This window comes from Juglans regia, chromosome 4 (assembly GCF_001411555.2).
Source record: "Juglans regia cultivar Chandler chromosome 4, Walnut 2.0, whole genome shotgun sequence".
Classification (NCBI taxonomy): Eukaryota; Viridiplantae; Streptophyta; class Magnoliopsida; order Fagales; family Juglandaceae; genus Juglans; species Juglans regia.
In genome coordinates, this window is record NC_049904.1 from 6161751 (window position 1) to 6185432 (window position 23682).

At 34.1% G+C, this 23682-nt stretch overlaps 1 protein-coding gene across 1 annotated transcript; it reads left to right on the top strand.

Moving 5' to 3' along the window:
- The first annotated feature begins 10578 nt into the window (after positions 1-10578).
- LOC108981562 (putative serine/threonine-protein kinase) lies at positions 10579-12956 on the top strand. The gene is made up of 6 exons (XM_035689064.1): positions 10579-10875; positions 11011-11126; positions 11218-11434; positions 11570-11807; positions 11934-12084; positions 12214-12956. The coding sequence occupies exons 1-6, from the start codon at positions 10815-10817 to the stop codon at positions 12529-12531; spliced, it is 1101 nt and encodes a 366-aa protein (XP_035544957.1). The 5' UTR covers positions 10579-10814; the 3' UTR covers positions 12532-12956.
- The last annotated feature ends 10726 nt before the right edge of the window (positions 12957-23682 follow it).

Genomic DNA, 23682 nt, shown 5'->3' on the forward strand with positions numbered 1-23682 from the left:
TCATTCATAATATAGGGCATATAAATTTGACTTAAAACAAATCAGTTACAAATGTTAATAGTTTCTCAGTACACTTTCGTAATTGATATGGTCTAGTTCAGACGATAAATTTTTAAATAGTTAAGTCTAAAAGATCTGTCATATACATCTCTATTTCCGACAGAATAATAGTAACTAAGCGACCAAACCGATATCCTGACTCGTCGGAATCCATTATAATTGCATAGAGATGTTAAAATCATTCACATGACGAGCATGCATCGTGGCAACGTACGTAAGTGGTGTCATGCACCGAGCCAAAGAAATAAAAGGTGAAACGTCTATAGTGGGGATCGATGAACTATTTTGGATAGACGTTGTACGGTGTTGAGCTATATATATATATATATATATATATATATATATAAAGCTAATAAATTATAAATATGATCTAAATATTAATGGACATCATGTGTAGTGCTGCTAGCTGGAATATCGAGTACATGAATTCATGGCCTTAATTGCGCTGCAATCTCACCACTTTAGTGCTTGATATATATATAAATATATATAGTACATCAAAGTAACGTGCAAAACACGTTTATCTAATTAGATTAAATAATTATTTTATAAAAATAATATATTTATTTATAAAATTTGTAAAAATAGTTGATGACATATATAATTTAGAAGATATTGTTTCAACTTTTATACAAATAATATAATTAATAGAATATTACAAATGAATTTTAACAAACAAATTAATTACTACAATCAATTCTTTAATAAGATGATTGAATTTGCATTGATGGTATTTAATGGCGTGTTTTGGGCCAAATGAGATTTATTTCTCATTTTTTCTATATATTTTGGCTCTGTATTATATTTTCACTCTATTTTTCACATCTTAAAACTATTTTCTTAACTTTTTTTTAATTATATTTTCTAGAGAATTAAAAATTAAACCCTACTCTCATTTTCGTGATGAAAATAACTGATTTTTTTTTTTTTAATAATTTGATTGAGAATTTAGAAGTATTATTGAGTTTTATAAATATGTGTTTTAATTTTTCAAGACTTGCATTGGCATTATTTTGAAATATAATTTATACATATATAATTTATTTATTTATATGTAAGCTATATCAAAATAATATTGATATCAAAATATTTTATTGCAGTGTTTTAACCAAATGATCTTCAAAACAGTATTAATTAAAAATCTTGGGATTATCATTTTTTTTAATAAAATTATATTTTTTATATTCTTTTCTATTTTTTTCCTGCAAGGCCATTATGTGCACACACACAAAAAAAGTTGGAGAGAGAGAGGAACAAAAGGCGGGATTGTTACCATTAACTTTAACGAAAAAAAAAAAATGTTAAAATAAGAATTTCTATCTCTTATCCGTTTGATAGATACTTTATATATGTAAAAAGATATATATATATATATATTATATTGATATTGATCATAAAAAAAATATCAAATCAAATCTTACACTACACACATTCACTTACTAATATATAATTTGTCATTTTTATTTTTCTATTTAAACGCACATAGTTAAATATAAAGATAGAAAAATATAAATGACAAATCATATATTAACTAAGTAGATGTGTATAGTGTAAGATTTTTAATTTCTCATAATCGCAATATTTATGACAACTTCAATTAAAATAAAATAAATACGTATTGTGTGTGAGTGTGTGTATATATATATATATATATATATATATATATATATATATAAGTTATTATAGAGAGAAACAGACCTCGATCGAAAAAAAAAAAAAGGAATATTAAGTTTGTAGAAACTTCCACTAATTTGATGTTGGTCATTCATTTTTTACATGTAAGCAAAAAGTCTGCCGAATATTGAAAATAGAATAGGGGCTTTGACCACATGAATAAAGTATTGAAGAACAGGAGCCGTTTGGATTCATAGATGAGTTGAGATGGATTGAGATGGTTTGTAAATAGTAGAATAAAAGTTAAATTATTTATTATATTTTATATGAAAATTTAAAAAAATTATTTTAAAATTTGAAAAAGTTGAATTGTTTATTATATTTTATAGGAAAATTTAAAAAAATTATAATGATCAGATGAGATACGTTGAGATGTGTTGAGATGAATTATGAATACAAACGAGACTTTGAAAGATGCTTAGATTACCTCTAATAATCAATTTTTTATTATTAAATACATCATTAATATGAGACCCATTGTCCGGGCTTGTAATACTTTATGGCTAAAGCCAGTAGCATAGATGTGGCAGCGCGGGATCCTCAACTCTCACCAAGGGTGTGGCCCCCTGAGGCCCCCCCTTGGGGGCCTGGGGCATGAAAAAGTGTCGAGTCTAGAGCCTCCTGCAAGGCTGCAACTTTTCTCTGAGAGTGAGCATCAAGTCTTTACAACTGCCAAGTCCAGGTGTCCGTGAAGAACAAGTTGATGGACTCTACAATCACCACCTAGAATGGGTTAACTCAAGGAAAGGGCTTCCGGGTACGTTCGGCAACTACTTAGTGCGTGTGTCTTTTAAGAATGAGCTGGCATGCTTCATAACTTCGTAGAGCGAATATATTTTGAAAATGAACCAGCAGGCTCTACAACTAGCTAGTGCGAGTCTCATTTGGACCAAGCCAATTACTCCATAACCACCTAGTAGGGGGTGTATTAAGGAAGACAACTCACAAAGAGTCAATCAGCAAGATCTGTGCGCACATGATTCTAGCATCAGTTTCTGATTTGGTTGTAATGTTTTAATTTTCTACAATTATTTACTTGTAAATGCTGTAGATTTACGTTACTACCTTCCATAGAAAGAATGCTCAAAATTCATGTATAAAATACTAATTATCTTGTACATCAATAAAATTTGAGTTCAAAATTCTTTCAACAATAGTGTTATTCTTCTTTATGGTATCAAGAGCCGGTCTCTAATGAGATTTATTTATTTATTTTTTTTTTTGAAAAAATGGCTGCAATTCTTGAGTCCTCTACTCATCCGATTATCAGCATCAATGCTTCCACTACCATCAACGAAAAACTTACTCCATCCACCTTTCCCCAATGGAGAGCCCAATTCTTCATGCTCTCTTTGCCTCGACTTCCACTACCATTACACCTCTTCTTGCATCCTGCAAAACATCTCACCAAGCTTGGACAGCACTCACCTAACTCTATGCGGGAAAATCTTGAATGCGTGCAATGCAACTCAAAGAGGACCTCACGTTGCAAACTCGCGGCAGCCGTTCAGTTACTGAGTTCCTCCATGCAATTAAGATAATTGCAGATGAACTTGCACTAATCGATCATTCTATCTCGGATGACGATTTGACCCTGTACATCTTAAATGGGTTGGGAACAGAATTTCGAGAGATAGCTGCTCCAATCCATGCTTGAGAAACTTCATTAAAATTTTGAGGAATTACATGATTTGCTTGTTGGCCATGAAAACTATCTTCGGAGAATGGAAACCAACTCTGCCCAACACTTAGTTGCTACTGGAAATTATTCGCATCGGCATGGGGGACTGAACAACAATGACAATCAGTGTTCTTCAAACTCTTCTAGCAAAACCCGTTACAACAAAAAGAAGTGGACTTCCAATTCTGGGCCTTGCAAATTCAAGCCTAAATGCCAACTATGCGACCAGGTGGGCAACACAGCAAAAAGTTGCTTCAAACTTGGGTCCAGTGAATTTACTGTCAATTGTGCAGCGTCCTCTAAAAATAGTGATAAAAAATGGCCAGTTGATTCAGCAGCATCTCATAACATGATGATTGATCTTTCCAATCTTTCAATACACTCTGAATATGATGATATTGATGAAGTGGTAATTGGAGATGGATCAAGTTTGCCTGTATCTCATGTTGGTTTATTATCTTTTAAATCCTCTAATCGTATCTTTCATCTTAAAGATACCTTATGTGTTCCAACAATAAAAAAAAAATTGATCTCTGCTCATCATTTCACTAAGCAAAATGATATTTATCTTGAATTTCATTCATCTTATTTTTTGGTGAATGATCGAATCACGGGGGCGACGCTCCTCAAAGGCGCATGTGAAGATGGTGTATACCCTTTACCGGAGAAGTTAGCTATGGCTTCCAAAAATGTCGTTGCTTATGTTCATGAACGTATCTCCAAAGATGGATGGCACAAAAGACTTGGTCATCCATCTTCTAAAATTGTCAATCATTTAATTCATGCTTTTTCATTACCTACCAATAAAACTGACAATAATGCTTTATGCAATGCACGTTCTCAAAATAAAGTTCTTTGTCAACCCTTTCATTTTCATGGTTTAACTAGTAAGGTATGTTTTGTTTGATGAAGGGAAATTTCCTTTTTCTAAATTGAGCCCTAAACCGAGTGCGATCCCAGGTCCTATTTCTTCTTCTCCCATTGAACCACTCATGCAACTCACTCTGCTGACACCCCAAGCTCAGTCCGTGCCAGCAGTTGTCTCTCCAGCATTGGGTACTCCTTCTTCTTTGGCACCATTGATGGAGACTTCTCCTCCACCGATTCCTCACCAGGTATGTGTTTCTCAACCATCCTCTTCGGTTTTGAATGAAGTCTCTCTTCCAAATGTGCCCTTAAATTCTGATTCCCTTGTGCCACGATCGCATACTATGGTGACTTGGTCAATGAATAATATCTGTAGATCAAAAAAATCATTTCTTGTCACAAAGCATTCGCTTCCACTGTCCCTGGAACCCAACACTGTGAGTGAAGCTCTCTCTGATCCGTGTTGGCGAGATGCTATGTCCTCAGAGCTAACAACTCTCATGCGCCATGGTACATGACAGTTAGCACTCACTCCAAAAGGATGTAACATTATTGGGTGCAAATAGGTTTTTTGGATCAAAAGATTGGTTGATGGATCTATAGATAAGTATAAAGCACGGTTAGTTGCGAAATGGTTCAATCAAAGACCGGGTCTGGACTACAAAGAGACTTTTAGTCCAATAGTGAAACCTGTTACCATTCACACTGTGTTGTCTCTTGTTGTTATGCAGGGCTGGTCAATGAGACAATTGGACGTGAATAAGGCATTTTTGCATGGATATCTTACAGAAACAGTCTACCTAAAACAGCCAGCCGGATTTCGAGATCCAGAAAAATCAAACCATGTTTGTTGTCTTAAGAAGGCTACATATGGTCTTAAACAAGCACCACGTGCTTGGTATTCAACTCTTAAACAAGCACTGGTTGCGTTTGGTTTTGTAAATGCTCCTTGTTTGTATATAGTGCTGGTTTCATAATAGTCTACTGCTTGGTATATGTTGATAACTTGGTTGTCATAGAGAATGATTCAAAATTTGTGGAAAGCATTATCACTCAACTTGGACAACAATTCTCCATCAAGGACATGGGACCCCTGCACTTCTTCCTCGGCATTGAGGTTATTCCTACTCCTCATGGTTTGTTCTTAACTCAATACAAGTACATCCGCGATCTTTTGGCAAAACAAAAACATGGATGGAGCTAAGGATGTTACCACTCCCCTCTCCACTTCGGTTTCTTTGAAATTAGATGATGGAACCCCCACTGTGGATTCTACAGAATATCGTCGTGTCATTGGAGCATTACAGTATCTTTCTCTAACTAGACCCGACATTAGCTTTGCTGTCAATAAGTTATCTCAGTTCATGCATCGGCCCACAATGACTCACTGGACAGCCACAAAAAAATTGCTTCGATACTTGAAAAACACCATTTTTAATGGAATAACCATTCATAAAAACATATGTCCTGAGCTCACATGCTTTACTAATGCGGATTGGGCAGGAAATTTAGATAATAGAAGCTCTACTTTAGCATATCTTATTTTACTTGGCACGAATCCAATTTCGTGGAGCTCCAAGAAACAAAGAGCCATTGCAAGGTCATCCACGGAAGCCGAATATCAAGCGCTGGCCACTGCAGCATCTGAATTAATGTGGATTCTTTCACTTTTCCAAGAACTGAAGCTTACTCTTGAAAAGTCTCCTCTACTGCTTTGTGATAATTTAGGTGCAACACACCTAAGCTTCAATCCGGTTCACCATTCAAGAATGAAACATATTCAAATAGATCTTCATTTTGTGAGAGATTTGGTTCAAAAAAATGTTCTTCAAGTTCGGCATGTCCATACAAATGATCAGCTAGCAGACTTGTTAACAAAACCACTCTCGCGTCAAAAAAAGATCAACTCAAAAACAAGATCAGACTTGCTGATGGTAGCCCGTTCTTGCGGGGGCGTATTAAGGAAGACAACTCACAAACAACTTAGAGTCAATCAGCAAGATCTGTGCGCACATGATTCTAGCATCAATTTCTGATTTGGTTGTAATGCTTTAATTTTCTGCAATTATTTACTTGTAAATGCTGTAGATTTATGTTACTACCTTCCATAGATAGAATGGTCAAAATTCATGTATAAAATACTTACCTTGTACATCAATAAAATTTGAGTTCAGAATTCTTCCAATAACAGTGTTATTCTTCTTTAAGGCATTACCCACTCCCCAGATGGGGGGGAGGACCACCGTACCCCTACACCGCCCCCGGTGGGCCAGAGCCTTGTCTGGATGCCAAGGGGCAAAATAGCCCCCACCACCATCACTTCCACCTCACCCACCCATGGCGAAAGACAACCGAAAAATACCAAAAAAAATTCAGAAAATAACAACAAATCCACATCCATCAATAACAAATAAAAAAAAACACAATAGATCTAAAAAATAAAAAATGGTCACGAATAGTCGTGGATCTCTACACAAACTCACAGTCACAAGTGGGTTCATTTTATAAATCCATGGCCACCCGTACTTCAAGAAGGAGGAGAAGAAAAAGTGGAAGAAGAACCAAGAAGAAAAGGACAAGTGTCCCCCCACGTTGGTGAAAGGGAGTGAGACATTGATGGGGGGAGGGGTTGGGAGAGAGATTGAGAGAGCTAGTGAGAAAAGAGAGGAAAAAGAAAGAAAAAGATGGCGTAGGGTGAGGGGATGGGGAGGGAGGGTTAGCTTTAAGTTAAATGGTTAAACCTAATCTCAAAACGACGTCATTTAATTTAAACCAAAAACAAGACAACGATTTCAGAAAACATCGGGTGTGCCTCCCAACCCTCTAAACTAGTCATGGATGAAATATTTCTACGACCACAAAGATTCTCAAAGATAGGGCGTTACGCTCCTTGAACATTCCGAGCAGACTGCTAGTTACATATTTCCACTCTAAATCGTAGAGTATAAGGTGGAAAAGACTTATAATTTAAATGTAAAGATGTATTAAAGTCTTTTGAAAGTCTATTAACTATTAAGTGACGGTCCACATCAAATTTATTAATGTTGTGATATCTAGACCGCCAATCATAATTGTATCAGTCCTATTCAATCAACAACAGCCCCTGCAAACCTTAGTCTAAGGTCCTTAGATATTGAAAAGGCTTTTAATTTTGAACTATACCATAAAACGTATTTTTTTTTTTAAAAGGAATCATAATATGTAATTAAATGCGGTGGTGTAAAATATATACCATTCAATTTGAAAATAATAGTAAAATTTTCTGCCAACAATGGATTAAGAAATCTAGAGAATTCTTCTAACAAGCAAATCATAGTTGTAGTCGTATTGCACTGTCACACCTCGACTAAAGTAAAAGCACCGGAAATGGAGGGAAAGAGGACCTTAATCTATTGCCACGGGCCCACGATTTGATTTGATTTGATTTGTAATTGAATTCTAAATCTACGTTACAAATCAAATTCTATCTCATCGAGTCATCAATTCCGTAAAAGACGTGTCTTTGACTCTTTTATACCAACTTATAAATAAAGCGTAGTGCCGGCGTCCCATTAATATAAATTTTATTTTTTTATTTTTTTAATATATTTTACATAAACAATTAAAATATATAGATAAAATAGGACGGTATAATAGTATTATTCATAAATAAAAGATTGTAACCTATTTACAAAGTCATAAGAGAGAAGATCAAAGGGCTTATGAAGCATATATATATATATTCTAGGAGTAATGCTCTTTAATTTATACCATTTATTTTTTCTTTTAACTTGAAACTACACATAGCTTATTAAAGAGTTTTAAAAATATATATTTCAAACAAAATGACACCTAAAAACACAAAAAGAGAAAGACTAGAAAAGTTTAGAAAATAAGATGAAATGATATGAGAATTTTATGAATAGTAATAAAATTATTTGTGAATAATAATGAGATAGTTTGAATTGAATATTTATTAGATTTTAGAAAATTAGAGAGAAAAAATTGAATGAAAAATATTATAAAGTTAAAATATTATTTTAATTTTAAAATTTAAAAAAATTGAATTATTTTTTATTTTTATTTAAAAGTTTGAAAAAGTTGTAATAATTAGTTTGAAAACTTTTGTATTTAAATTATATTTGAGAATAAAATAAGATGAGATGCAATGAGATTGGATGAGATGAAAAACTTTTTCCAAACATTTCCTAAAGTCAAACTATCTCATCTCATATAATCATTACAATTTTCTCAAACTTGCATACAAAATATAATAAATAATTCAATTTTTTTTAATTCTAAAATAAAAATAATATTATAACAATATTTTATTCAACTTTCAACAAAACATCTCATCTCATCTCATCTATTTGAACTGCATAACCAAACGATGCTAAATTCCCCCGACCCTTTTATGTTTGTGATTTTAATTTTTTTTTTAATAATTCACATGCACCTCATAACGTCATATTAAATAGGCAAAATTAATGATACAGATTAACAGATATAATAGGATATGGTGAAAATATTCATAGACAAATAGACTATTTGTTTTGTTTGTTGTATGAACGAAGCAGACCTTGTCCTTATGCCGTCTTTCATAATCAGAGGAAATCCCCGCAACTTCTTCTATTATGAATACCTGAGCCGAAAGTCTGAAATATTGACTTGATCATCGGCAAACAGTCCTTTTTTCTTTTTTTAATTTAATTTAATATAATTTAATTTTATCAGACATTTGACGTGGTTTTCCCTTTTGGAGAACTCACGCGGCGGGAACAACATAGCAATGATCAGTTGTATAAACAATCTTTGGCCAATTAATTCAACTTGCCTCTTGATTTTTTGCCTGAATCCACCGCCAACACAAATCAATATATATTCTCTTATTTTAATATGTGCTTTTTTTATTTATTTATTTGGTCAATTCCAACCTATTAATATTATAATTCCCCTCAATAATAAATGTTTTAATTATAAAATCTTATAAAAATAAATTTATAAATTGATGTAATTTAATTTAATATGTTAAATTATAAAACTACTTTTATTATAAAATAAATATAAAATATCATATGAAATCGTACAATTTGTAAATTTATTTCTATGGAATAAAATGAATTTTGTTATTATTTTTGGACCGACCAGAAGTCAGTTTGATTTATCTTTAGTATTTCAAATTGACCTAATAATGTAAAATGCCAAATTTACTTTATAACAAAATATATTTTATAAAATGATATATTATATCAAATTTCATTAATTTATAAATATTTTAATAAATTTATTTATAAAACAAATATTCTTTAACAAGCTTTGCTATTCATTATATATTAACTTTACAATAAAATATATTTTATAATAAATTTTACTATTCATCATCTCTATATACTATATATTATATTTTTTTTATTTTTAATTTTTTAAAAACTTTTTTATTTTTATTCTTTTTAAACTAATTAAATTTTTCTACTCATCATTCATCTATCATATATTTGGTAAAAGAAAAAAAAAATGTAATATGTTGTGTATGAAAATGAAAAATAAAATTTTTCTTTTGAATATTTTATGATAAACTTTTCAGGGAAATAGGTGGTAGATTGATTTATAGGCTTTATGAAAGAAAAATGTTTTAGTCAAAAGATAGCTTCTATTTTAAAACAATGATTATAAAGAATTTATAAAATTTATAAGCTAATGTAATTTGATGTAATATATGATATTATAAAATTAATTTTTTTATAAAATAAATCAAAATAATCGCATGAAATTAGTTGAGTTGAGTATGTTAAAGTTTAGTTTGGATAGTGAGTTGAGATGAGATGAAAATTGAATTAAATATTATTTTTTAATATTATTTTTATTTTAAGATTTGAAAAAGTTAAATTATTTATTATATTTTGTTTAAAAGTTTAGAAATTAAATGATATGAATTTAGATAATTTTATTATTCAAATCAGACCGAAGTAAGAGAAAGAAAAATGATATTACGTTGATTTACGATGAGGTTTGAATAGTTAGTTGAGATGAAAAAATTATAATAATTAAATAAGATAAATTGAGATTAAAAAATTAAATTATTTATTATATTTTATATTAAAATTTAAAAAAATTATAATAATAAATTGAGATTAGTTAAAATTAATTGACAGTACATACGTACTATTCTAAATCCACCAAGTTATTCATACTCCATAGTCCGTACTATCATGTTTGTAATTTAATGTTAAACTTTTTTTGGTGCCAATAATAACAATAAAAGGATCATTAGTCAAGTTGGCTAATTAAAAACTCGGAAAGAAAGAAAGAAAAAAAATAGAAAGTTTCAAAGTCCAATGCACAGGAACTTGTTCAGATAGAGAGGCAGAAGGGGACAGGGAGAGGTCATATCCGGATCTTAAAATATAGTATATACAGCCATGGTGTGTTCTGGCGTCTCCAATCTGGGTTTTACTTTCCTCCAATTTGCTTATTCTTTTTGAGCGCTCCGAATGCTTGCAGATTAGACCATCTTTCAAGACTTAAAAGAAGAATTTTGTTGAATTACTACAGCATGAAGATCCCTTGCATAAATTGCTTCTCTTTAGTATCAGCAACGGACAACAGCAGACACGGTATGAACAATCGGACATGTTTTCTTTTCCTTTGATAACAACCAAACATGTTTTTTGATTGCCTTTCTTTTATCCATTTGTTTTTCTCTTTGATTGAGTTCTAAATTGCTTTCTGCTCATACCCAACAAATCTAGATGAACAAAGTCTAGAGAATTTCCGCGTGTTCAATTGCAACGAACTTAAATCTGCCACCAATGGCTTCCATCCCTCGACCAAGATTGGAGAAGGCGGCTTTGGATCTGTCTACAAGGTTAGTAGTATCGTTTTCTTCTCAAAATTACCGAAGAAATGGGCATAAAACTTTAGTACAGAGCCTAAGGCTGTTTGGTTTGACTTTAAAGGGCCGGCTGCGAGATGGCTCCCTTGTGGCTGTAAAAGTTCTGTCCATCGAACTCGACTCGATGCGAGGCGAGAGAGAGTTTATAGCTGAAATAGCGTCACTTTCCGACATCAGACACGAGAATCTTGTTACCCTTCGAGGCTGTTGTGTTGATGGAGCTAATAGATACGTAGTCTACGATTACATGGAAAACAACAGCCTTGCCCACACCTTTCTTGGTGAGAGCACATCTTTGTTGTTCCTTTATCCGCCACTGATACAGCTCTTATCATGGACGGAATTTTTTTGGGTGTTATCAGAAATTCCTTGTAGACAAACTGTATATGTTATTGTTTCGTGTTCTTGATTGATAGGCGGAGAGCAGAACAGGTTGAGATTTAGTTGGGAAGCAAGGCGGGATGTTGCTTTAGGAGTGGCTCGTGCACTTGCCTTTCTCCTTGAGGAGGTTCAACCCCGCATTATCCATAGAGATATCAAGGCCAGCAACATACTTCTTGACAGAAATTTTACCCCAAAAGTTTCAGATTTCGGGCTCGCAAAGCTGCTTTCCGACAGCAATACCCATGTTAGTACTCGTGTTGCCGGAACATTGTAAGTGAAATCTGATCATCTAATTCTACACAGCAGTACCAACCCTCATGTGAAATCTCTTTGGATTTATCTTTGTTGAAATGGGAAAACTAATGTGGGGTTTTCTTGCTTTCACAAATGCAAAAGAGGCTATCTGGCTCCAGAATATGCCATCAGCGGACATTTGACTCGAAAATCAGATGTCTACAGCTTCGGGGTGCTGCTCTTGGAAATTGTCAGCGGGCGGCCAGTCGTGGATTTTGGCCTGGGCTATGGGGAACAGTTCCTAGTTCAGAAGGTAACAAATCAAATCAGAGTTGTTGATACATCATTTTCAAACTGTATATTTATCCTCAGGAGAATCCTTTTTCAAACGGCTGCTATCATACGGTTCACATGAAGCTATTTTGTGTGTGAGAATTTGCAGGTATGGGAATCCTACAAGGCTAAAGAGCTTGTAAACTTGGTGGATCCGACCCTTAAGATGAATTTCCCGGAGGAAGAAGCTGTCCGATTCTTCAAGGTTGGCCTACTTTGTGCTCAGGAAACCGTAAAGCACCGGCCACGAATGTCAATGGTTGTTAAGATGTTGAACAATGAAATGGACATGAAAAATGTCAAGATTTCGGAACCTGGACTTATTGCTGATTTCATGAATATCAGAATGCGCCAAACCCCTTTATCTGAGCGCTCAAGTTCCTCTTTTGGGACAACCATGGGGAGCTCAGCCAATGTTGGCCGATGAAGCAGCAAAATCCTTGCAAATTGGAGCATTTAATGAGGAACAAGAAAATGGGAATGTGTCTTTTTGCGCTAGAAGCTTAATTGTTCAAACTCCAATCAGAGATTACACTTTCCACTGGGGACCGGGGTTTTAGCCACATCAAGCACCAGGCAACTTGTCCCAAAAGCAGTTTTCGTGTGTTGTTTTGTTTAGATAAGACCAACAATGGCTGTGTTTGAAGAGGCCTTTACAATTGGAGCTGAGATTTCTGCAGCAAAATTGTTTTCTTGACCTTGATCTTCTGGAGATAATGATCTTGTGAACTATGTAAGTAGTCATTTCATTTATATTCGATTGAATTTTTTTCTTCTAATATGATTACAGAGCAGTCCTTTTTCTTTTTTCTTTTTTCTGGATAAGTACAGAGCAGTCATTCTTGAATGAAATAGAACAGATTAATTTGATTTCTGCACGAATTACTATTCATAATCTAAATGGGTTTGATATTAGTAATAGTGATTAATCAATAGCTACAAATTAAATTACTTTAGAGAATTGGAAGCGATCTTGAACACTTATAACTGTAAGTACTATTTCTTTTTATATATATATATATATATATATATATAAATAAGGAGTAGGTTCAAGTAGTGAAGGCTTTAGTCTTGGGGTATTACTCTTTTGATCCAAGATTCAACACTTTGAGTATAAATAATCATTTGGAATCATATCTTTCTACGAAAAGTTAACGATTTAATCAATTTTACGTAGAAAAATTTTTGAGGGTGATGTGAGAGATCGAGATTTATTTTGCAGGGGTGTATTCATTTTGCAGTGGTGGATTCGGAGGGACTGTCTTGGGAAGGTTGCCGACATAATTGAAAAAAAAAAAAAAAAAAACCACAATCGGCCAATCCTGAACTAAATTTCATTGTCTTGACCGTCAAAGTCAAGTATATATATATATATATATAAATATATATTATATGTAGATCTTCGTAATTTGGAAAGCAACAGGGAATAAACGTGATAGAGTCTGTAACTCTTCTTTTTATATTAATTAAGAAGGATGGGCTATTGATTCTTCTATAAATTATAAGCTGCACATTCCTTTATCTCGGTAATAATAATAACAACAATGAAAACAAGATAATAAGATAATAATATTGAGAAAATATTGTATATTTCAAATGAAATTAGGAGAATTTCTTTAATTTTAATTGAGATAAAGAAGTTTCATCACTCTTGGGAGCCTGTGGGCACGGGTAGTTTGAATTTACTGAGGAAACCATTGAGTTCATAAACATGTTTTAGCGAAGATTAACCTTTATAAACTGACGTGTATTGATACGGTCAATATCACACTGTTGCCATTTTACCATCGCCGTTCACGCCAACTCAAGAGTTTCTGTGTCGGCTAGCCGTCGTGACAATTTTGATTTGATATGAAAAATGTGTAACATGTTTATAAGGTTTTATAGAATGATGAGTGTTATAAATAATATTAATGTTGAATCCTCATCGATTACTCAAAAGGATCCTTCAAGCTTCAAAGGTCAAAAAATGCATGCCCGACCATTTCTGGATCCACACAATAATATAATGCACATCAATCCAACCACAGGAGCCATTGGATACCTAATTCAGGTTGTAGGTGGACCTTGTTTTAAGTGTTCCTTTCCTTTATAGGAAAGATATTAACGATTTGGTAGATCTAGTACCATGTTTGTGTCTTTCACCATGGTCAAAGATCTTCAATTTTATACAACTAACTGTCTTTCCTCTTCAATTACCCTCTCAAATTTTCCCCTTTTTTTTTTCTTTTTACCCCACAAACTACTGAAATTAGCATATTGCACCCTTCAACTACACTAAATTTACACATTGCACCATTGTCCAATTTTGACCTTTAATATGAATACAAAAATGGATGACTTCTTTGCAATATCTTGATAGGCCAATCTATATATCATCTCTTGTTTTATTATTATTATTATTGGTCTACGTAGTTTCTGTTACCTGTGATGAACAGAAAATGGGCAGATAATCCTATTTCTAATAAATGCGTAAAATGTTATATCAAAATAGACTATAACACAAGGGTATCTCACCAAAATTTCTATATATCTGATGAAAATTTTATTTATAAGTCAGTATAGATAACTTATTTAATAAAGTGTTTATAAGATATAATTTAATTTAGAAGTGAAGTTTTAAAAATTGAATATTACAAATCAAATTTTATCATTTAAATAATGAAAATTATATTCTCTACTCAACTACTTGAGAATATAATAACTCTACACACCTACTTGAGAATATAATAACTCTATTTCTAAAACCACTTTCCCTTCTCCCAGTTTAGATGGTGGAACTGGTCTTCCCTGTAGAACTCAGAAGTAATTAAACGTGTTTGGTTATGCAGTTCAAACGAGATGAGATAAGATATTTTATTGAAAGTTGAATAAAATATTATTCTAATATAATTTTTATTTTGAAATTTGAAAATATAGAATTATTTATTATATTTTGTATAAAAATTTAAAAAAATTATAATAATGATATAAAATAAGATAAGATAATTTTATTTTATGTAATCAAAACAAAGCCAATCTCAGTTTGTAGTTGTACCAAATATCTAAATTATGGACTTTGTCAATAAAGGCTTTTGACATTAATATAAAGCTCACGTATTCACAAAAGTGCTGATCTCTGTTTTGCCACATGGCCGACAGCTTTTGCACAGCTTGCTCCTCAAACGATAGTGGAGAGGAGCACAGCTCAGCAGAATGATTCTGTAGAATTCTAGGACATTGTTTTGTAACAACTTGTGGACAGGTGTCATAGTATGATTAGAAGGAATATTCAGAGTTTGTTATTACTTGTCAATAAAAAAAAAAGGTATATTCTGATTGTAAATATACAATGAAATGAAGAAGGATTTCCAGTAATTGTTGCTCTCTGTTTTCTGTAAAACGTTTTCACAAACAGTTAGAATGCAAAGTTTTATCATCAAGGGTAGCTGGAGGTATGGGCAAGGTGCCATCTACATATCCAAACAGTTGGTGACCTCTTAAGAAGGGAACGATTTGTGCCTTCCTAGAAGGTAATTTTCAATGGCAAGTTTTAATGTCACGGAATGTGTTGCTGCTGTGACTATGGAGGGAGAAACAAGAGGAAGAGCATTTGTTTCTGGAGACGCCATTAATGTAGAGACGTGACCCAACATTCAGTGGATGTAGCATTTTTGTATCCATTATGCATAATTATAAGTGCTGCACATAAATGCAACCGAATCACACTCAACGGCTACCAAAGCAACCATGCTAACTTTACAACTATGGTCGTCGGTGAGTGAGACTTTTTCACAAACATCCAGTGTGCTTTTGTCTTTAGAGTAGGGGTGGGCAGCGGGGCCCCGCCCCCGCTGCCCCGCCCGGCTTCCGCCCCGCCCCGCATAGAGAGGGCATAGCGGGGGCGGGGGGCGGGATGACCCCAGCGGGGACCTGCCCCGCCCCCGCCCCCGCCCCCGCCCCACATTAAAATTTTTTTTATTTATATATATTAAATAAATATATTGTATATAGATATACACAATTTATAAAAGACTTAAAATTATATTCAAGTCATTGGATTGCTTTGGCCTCCTAGGCCAATCTTTATATAGGAGGCCAAGGCAATACAATAGTCATCTTTAAGCAATGTGAGATTTACAAGGATATAAAGAAGAGATAAAAGGGATTCCCAAAATCACTTTGTCAGACATGTTTTTGACTAAAACAGAGGGAATCCGAAAACAAATATTATCCTGGCAAACATGAGCATTATTGAGCTCATAATTAATGGTCATCTTTGAGCCATTTGCTGAGAATAACCTTTCGGTTGATTTTTCAAAATACTTGCTAGGAATGAGTCCTTCTTGAATGCAATTCAAGTCTGATCCGGAATCAATCATAGCAACAACAGAAAATTGGAAATCATGAGCAACAATAATATTAACTCGAGAAAACCATTTGGGAGGGATGGTATGACGAATTAAACAGATCTGGTTGTCGGCAGGTAAATCCTGTTGACTAGAACCAGCCTCGGTCTGCTCATTGTCAGATGGAATGTCTTGATCAAGTTGTTTGTCAATCTTGATTAATAAAAATTCTTGTCTTAAAACTTCGTTCTCAGACTTGAGGTTGTTTATTTCAGATCTGAGATCTAGAATTTCTTTTTTGACAGAATTTATTTCAAATTGTAAATCTGAAACAGAAATATCCTTGGGTTTTTTCTTTGAAAATCTTTCCAAGGTTTCTTGAAAATTAACCCTTTGATTAGAGGGTTCTGGATCCTTACGAACCATTACCTTCTTTAGCTTTAGAAGATATTCTTCTTTAAGCTCAGGATTAGTAATTTGGGAAATCAAGGTTAGCAAAAGATTTTCCTGTTCTTCAGCCTTAGTTAAGACATTGATTGTCTTACTAGGAGGCTTACAACAAGTGGAATTACAATTGCAACCTAGCTTTAAGTCAGAGGGATCAGGAGTTGTAGGTTCAGAGTGATAATCTGAATCACTAGAACTATACTCCAGAATCTCCGATGATGAGGATGAATCTGTTTCTAGGAGTCGAAACAGTTCTTCTTTATCATGGGGATTGATAACCATCTGGCTGAGCTTCTTTTTAAAAACTTTGACTTTTTCGGGACATTTATTAGCAAAATGTCCAACCTTGCCACATTTATAACATTTTTCAGAAGAACTACTTTTGGAATTTTTGAAATTCTTTTTCTTGAAAAATGGTTTAGAGGGTTTTTTGTAAGTTTTCTTATAAAATTCATCACGGGGTTTTCTCCCTAAACCACAATGAGGTTTAGTAGTTTTGTGCTTTCGTTTAGAGGGAGCAATACTAGGAAGACCGAATTGTTCACAGAAAGTGCCCATTTCGTATTTGGCCTTCTTACTATTTCTCATCTGTTCACGAAGCATTCTTTGATCATGACACATACTAATACCAAGTTTCTTAACAACACTGAAGATATCACCGTAGGTGTAATCCTCATAGTTAAGTAATCCATCAGTACTAGTAAGTTCTTCCTTGACTTTATAAGCAAATAGTCGAGGTAATCCATCAATAAATTTTTCCTTCCAGTAAGGCTTTTGACTGTCGTCACGAAGCATTACTCGAGAAATAAAAACATCTTGGTACCATCTGTAATCTGACATCTGATGACATTTGAGATTATTCAACTGATCGCTCACACGACTAGTTATATTAGATGGTGTTCCAATAAAGTGTTTCAAAATAGTATAAATCAAAGTATTAATACCATCAGGATGTGCCATCCCAATAGCTTCATCAAAAATAGGTAAACCTTCCTTATTGCATTTTACTGCATGTCGGATGGTTTCCCTAGCTTCATTGGTAAGATACTTATCCCACCAATTTCTTAAAACACCGGTAAAACCTTGTGTTAAAATCATAACAATATCTGGTTGTCTAATGTTATTGTTGATATAAGCATTAGCCACCATGGACATTTTACTTATGGTATTGATGATTTCTTGTTCAGAGAATCCATCAATATTCCATTCGTAAACTTTGTCAGCAGAGTAAGAAGATTGGCTTTGAAAAACTTTTTCTTCAAACTGTAAATCAGGAGGTGTAGGTCTGGAGTACCAGTTCTTCGTTAGACTCATTGGTTTGGGCCCTTTTGAAGAGAATCTGGCTATTTCCAGGTTTTGAAAATTCTTTTCAATAAGATCAATATCTTTGTCTTCAGAGGATCATTTGTCAGAAGTTTCTTCTGAAAGTTCTTCAAGAACAAATCCATCACCATTACTGTTAAGAGTACTGGTAGATGGTTGTTCTTTCTTTAAATCAGCTAACAATTGATCAATTTTGTCTAAATTTGTGGCTTGTGGATTTTTAAAATCTATTTTTGGCCTTTCTTCAGGAAGACTGATCAAAGGTTTTTCAATCTTTTTCTTTGGCTGATCTTTAGGGAAGACCAAAGGATGATCATTTTTAAAAATAGGGGGAGTAGTAAAAATAGGTTTTTCAACCTTTTCCTCAATCCGATCTAACTGATCTCCGATCGTTCGAAGAGCAAGATTCGCAAAATTATTTTGGGAAATAATCTTTTTTGCTTCTTTCAGAATCTTATCCTTTTCTAGATCTTTTGAAACAGCCGTATCAGATAGTTTGAAAGGGGAAGCAATAACTTCCGATCCTTTAAAAGGAATAACAACTGTCTCCAAAGGAGGATGACTGGATTGGATTACAGTCCTTCCTTCTTCCTTGACAAAATCGTTTTTAACAACATTTAAAGTATTTTTTGAAACATATGTGCTTTCTGCAAAATCTAGGAGAGAAATATGCTGTTGAAGTCTATTCATTTCTTCTTTCCATTTGCGTTTAACACGTTGTTTTTCCAAATCTGAAAATTTTGCAACATAGGCTTTTCGCCTTTATTTGTTTTCAGGAGTAGCAAAATCTTTTAGTAAAGCAGTTAAATCAATTTCAAAAGGTTTGTTCAAAACATTTAAACTGTGATGAACAGGTGCAATAGGGGCTTGCATATCTGAAGCTGTTGGAGACATAGAAGAAGTGTCTTCTTTGTTAGCTTCTTCATTTATGTTCTGGTCTTTGGAAGAACCAGCTGCTCCTTGTGCTGTGTAAAAAGCAGAAGTAACTTGAGAGGAAGTAGAGATTCCTTTCAACTTTAAAGCAGGTTTAACAACAGGTTGAGCTGTTCTTACTGAATCCTCCAGAAATTGATGGAAATTAATATCCTTTCTGGGATTATTCTGAACAGGGTCAACAAAACTAGATCTGGAACCAGCAAAAGAATTTCTTCTTTTACCGCTTGAGGTTTCAGATTTATCAAATGAAATTTTAACATCTCCATTAAGGTATTGCTGGATGATGTCAACATCAGCACCCGTAGCAATATTTCTTGGAGGCATGGGCATTTCTTGTTCCAAAATCCATTCATTAGGAAGAGTAATGTCATCCCAATAAATTCTTTTTGGAATTTTAATATCCACATCTGAAGAGCTACTCTGGATCAGAAGAGTATGCTTTCCAGAAGGTTTTGCAATGGCTTTTGGATCTAAATTCGTTTTTAAAAGACGATAATAAATCCTAAAAATTAAAGCAAGAGGTTTACTTCCTTCAATCATATGATATCCAGAAGTTAAAATGTTTAAAATTAAACATTTCAAAATATGTTTGTCTGTTAAGGACAAAGTAATGTTTGGAAAACAATCAAAATGGACTGGTCCTTCTGATAAAGAAGACTGGACCATTCCGAGAATGCTATCCTCAAAACCGAGGAATCTGCCATCTCTTAAACAAAAAAGAACAGAAGCATTGATGCCTAACCTTGTTAAAGGCTTAGCAGCAATCTGCACAGAACCTATATGGATATATTTAAATCCCTCATTTTTGTATTTTTCTATATCCTTACCATTAAGGAGATAGCATTTTTCTTGGGATTTAGATATACTATAGGTTTGTTCGACTGTTCGAACATTCAAAGTATTTAAAAAAGTATTTTTCAACCAAGTGGTTTTATAAATAGAAGATGGTTTAATATCCGGGATCTTCCACGATCCTAGATTAGGAGATAGCTCTTCTCCATAAGAGCAATCTTCTTCATTGACTATATCAGGAGGCAAAGTCGATTTGGAACTAATTGAGGAATTACTCCTCCTCATCCTAGCAGGTTTTGATCCTAATCTACAGGGAAGGTTGCATCTCAAAGAGGCTGCGAACTTTACCTTGGCTGGTTGCTTATTAACCCAGTATGCCCTGGACGCCTACCCCGGCAGAAAATGGGACTTATAAAGGTTCTAAAGTAACACATACACGATACTGGACCACCTAGTGCAGAAACTCCCGCACCCGGTAGAAGATGATCAAAACAAGATAGAATAAAGAAGAATAATATGCAACAATCATATACCAAATGGCTCTGATACCAAAACAGCGGAATGAAGCAGAAGGAGATTGGAGAAGAAGAGAATAAAGCAAAGCAGATAAGTATGCACAATTAAAGGCAGGCGGTATAACCGACCATATGCATGGATGCGATGCAAAATAAAGAACATAAATTAGATAGTATGAAATTAAACATATTCATAAACTTTACAAAGATTACAAAGTTTATGGCACAAGGTAGAGCAGATTTGCTCTTGGTATTTGAGAGTAGTAGGAAGGCAGAAAGCTTACAAGGTTGTTTCTCCTAAAATTGTCTCTGCCTAAAATGAAAATGAGGTTCTCCTTTTATAGATGAAGGAGTTCCTGGTTACAAGAAGAATCCGTGAATAACAGCTGTCATTACTGTTTAGGCACGGGTAAAAGAAAAGCAAAAGGTAAGTCCGTGGGTGAACAGTGTTAGTACTGTTTAACCACGGGTGTCATCATTGTGTCTGGCGGCTGGATGCTGCTTTCGGCACAAAACGACAATGCTTTAAAGGAGACTGGTCAGTAGATCTGTCCATAGGTCTTCTTTGAACTCAAGTAGTAGTTTTGCCAGAAGTGGATCTTCTGTTTGGTAGCAAATAGCAATTATTCTTCATCTGTGTAAAACCCAGAATTACCGAAGATATTGCTGTAAGAAGCCTCTGATGCAGTGTCTGAATTTTCGTCTTCAGATTTGCTTTGAGACTTTGATAATAATTCTTTTAAGATGTTGATTAAATCATTTTTATTAAGTCCATCAAAGATATCAGTTTTCTTTTTAGACTTAGAGGATTTTGAGGATGAATTGTCCTTTCCTCCCCCGGATTTTGTTGGAGAAGCAGGGGCCTGAATTAATGGATATTCAGGAGCCTTGGATGGTCCAGCCATGATCTTTGGAAATTCCTTTTTGTTTTGTAGGTTAGGTGCAGTCTGAGGAAAATCTTTGATCAATAAATCAACAATCTTTTGATTATGTTCAAATTTATCCCACCATTTGGTGAAATAAACTCTTGTCATCACATCACCATTTCTCTCATAGTTCCATTTGAAGATCCACGGGAGGTGATATCTTTTACAGAAATGTAGAGTATGGTGAAATTTTTTGGAGTGTTGATCCAAAGTTGGATCAACGATTTTTGAAAAATGTTGGTAAGCTTTGAAGAGCTCACCAGGAAGATTTTCAGGAATTAATCCATATTGGTTCCACCATTGGGTAAACCAAAGAGGAAAATTTCCCTTAAATTTTTGATCAAATTTTATGAACCAGGAGTGGCTCATATCAGGAGTTTGGAAGAACATGAAGCGCTTCCAAGCATCAATATAATCAAAATAAGAAAAAGCAGTGTCTGTTTGGGCGAGTTTTTTGGAAGTAGATGGGGTGGATCCCCATTCTGCTTGGGTGATAACTCGGTGAATATAGGCAATGTGAAAAATTAATTTATTGGTATCAACCTTGTCATAAATAGGTTTGATAACCAATGAATTTGTTTGAATCAAAATACTGGAATAGAATTGGAGATTTTTTGAGAAATCTTCAGGAATCCAGTGAAAAAGAGTGGGAAAATAGAAAGAAGAAATTTGGAAAACATCTGTATATATCGTGCTGTTAGGCTCGATATGAAACAGATATGAAGCAAAGTTCTTTCTCAAATATTCAGATTTTCCTTTTGGGAGGAAAAACTGGGGAGTAATAGGGATGGGTTTTGACTCAATTGCTTTCGCATATGGGTCAAAAGTAGTAGTTACTGCAGACGAGAAGGTCTGCGGTTAAACAGGTTTTCCAAGTGGTGGGAACCTGTTAGCAATGTCTAGTGCTGTAGATACGGCACTAGTGGTAGCAGATCCAGCCTCATTCTTGATGAGGTTTATACTGGGCATTGGTGGTGGTGGATTCACCTTTTTCTCTCTCTCTTGAGTTTTCTTTTTGCTGGCCATGATGGGTTTTCTGCAAAATTCATGGGTGAGAAAGTCAGGAATTGAATTTTGTGTGCCTTTGATGTATTCAATGTCAAAATAAAAAACACTTAAAATAGCTTGCCATCGTGCAAAAATATGTTTTGATGCAATGTTTTTAACATCTTTTTCTAAAACAAATTTTGCAGACATGCAGTCAATTCTGACCAAAAACTTTTGATTTAAAAGGTCAGATTGAAATTTTGATATACATAGTACTATAGCCAAAATTTCTTTTTTGATAGTACTATATTTTTCTTGTGCAGGGTTCCAGGTTCCAGAATGGAAGCGAACAATTTGTTCGGATGAACCTGGTGAAACACATTGTTTCAGAATACCACCATAACCAATGTATGAGGCATCTGTTTGCACGATTTTGAAAGAATCAGAAGTAGGGATACCAAGGCACGGGAGAGTTTTAACATGTGCTTTGATTTTCCTTACTAAATTTGTATGGATTTCTGTCCAAGGAGGAGGATTGGAAAGAAGTCGTTTGAACAAAGGACGACATTGTTTCCTCATATCCTTGTAGAAATCAGCAATACAGTTGAGAGATCCTAAGAACCTCTGCAATTATTTTTTATCAAGAATGACATCAGGGAATTTGTCAGCAAATTCAATGGCTCTTTGGATTGGCCTGATTTTGCCTTCGGAGATGTCATAGCCCAGGAATCTAATCTTGATTTGAAACAATTTGATTTTTGTTGCCGAAACAACAAGACCATTGCATCTAATGATGTCAAGGAACGAATTTAAATGTTTCCAGTGTTCATCAATAGATTTAGAAAAAACAAGAACATCGTCGATATAAACGATGGTGAAAGTAGAGAACGAATAAAATATGTCGTTTATGATATTTTGGAATTCACTGGGAGCGTTTTTTAGGCCGAATGACATGACGTTCCACTCGAAATGACCAAAAGGGGTAACAAAAGCAGTCTTATACCTATCTGACTCGGCTATTTGGATTTGCCAAAAACTGGATTTAAGGTCAAATTTGGAGAAGACCACAGCATCACTCAACCTATGAATTAAGTCTTGTTTATTGGGAATAGGGTACCTGATCCACTCTAAGACTTTATTCAGGGGTTTGTAATTGATAACTAGACGAGGGGTACCACGTTCTAGTTCTGCATTTTTCTGGACATAAAAGGCAGAACAAGACCAAGGTGACTTGTTATTCCTGATAATGCCTTTATTCTGAAGATCAAGTATCTCCTTTTGACAATATTCCAGCGTCTTTCTATTCATCTGAACAGAATTAGCT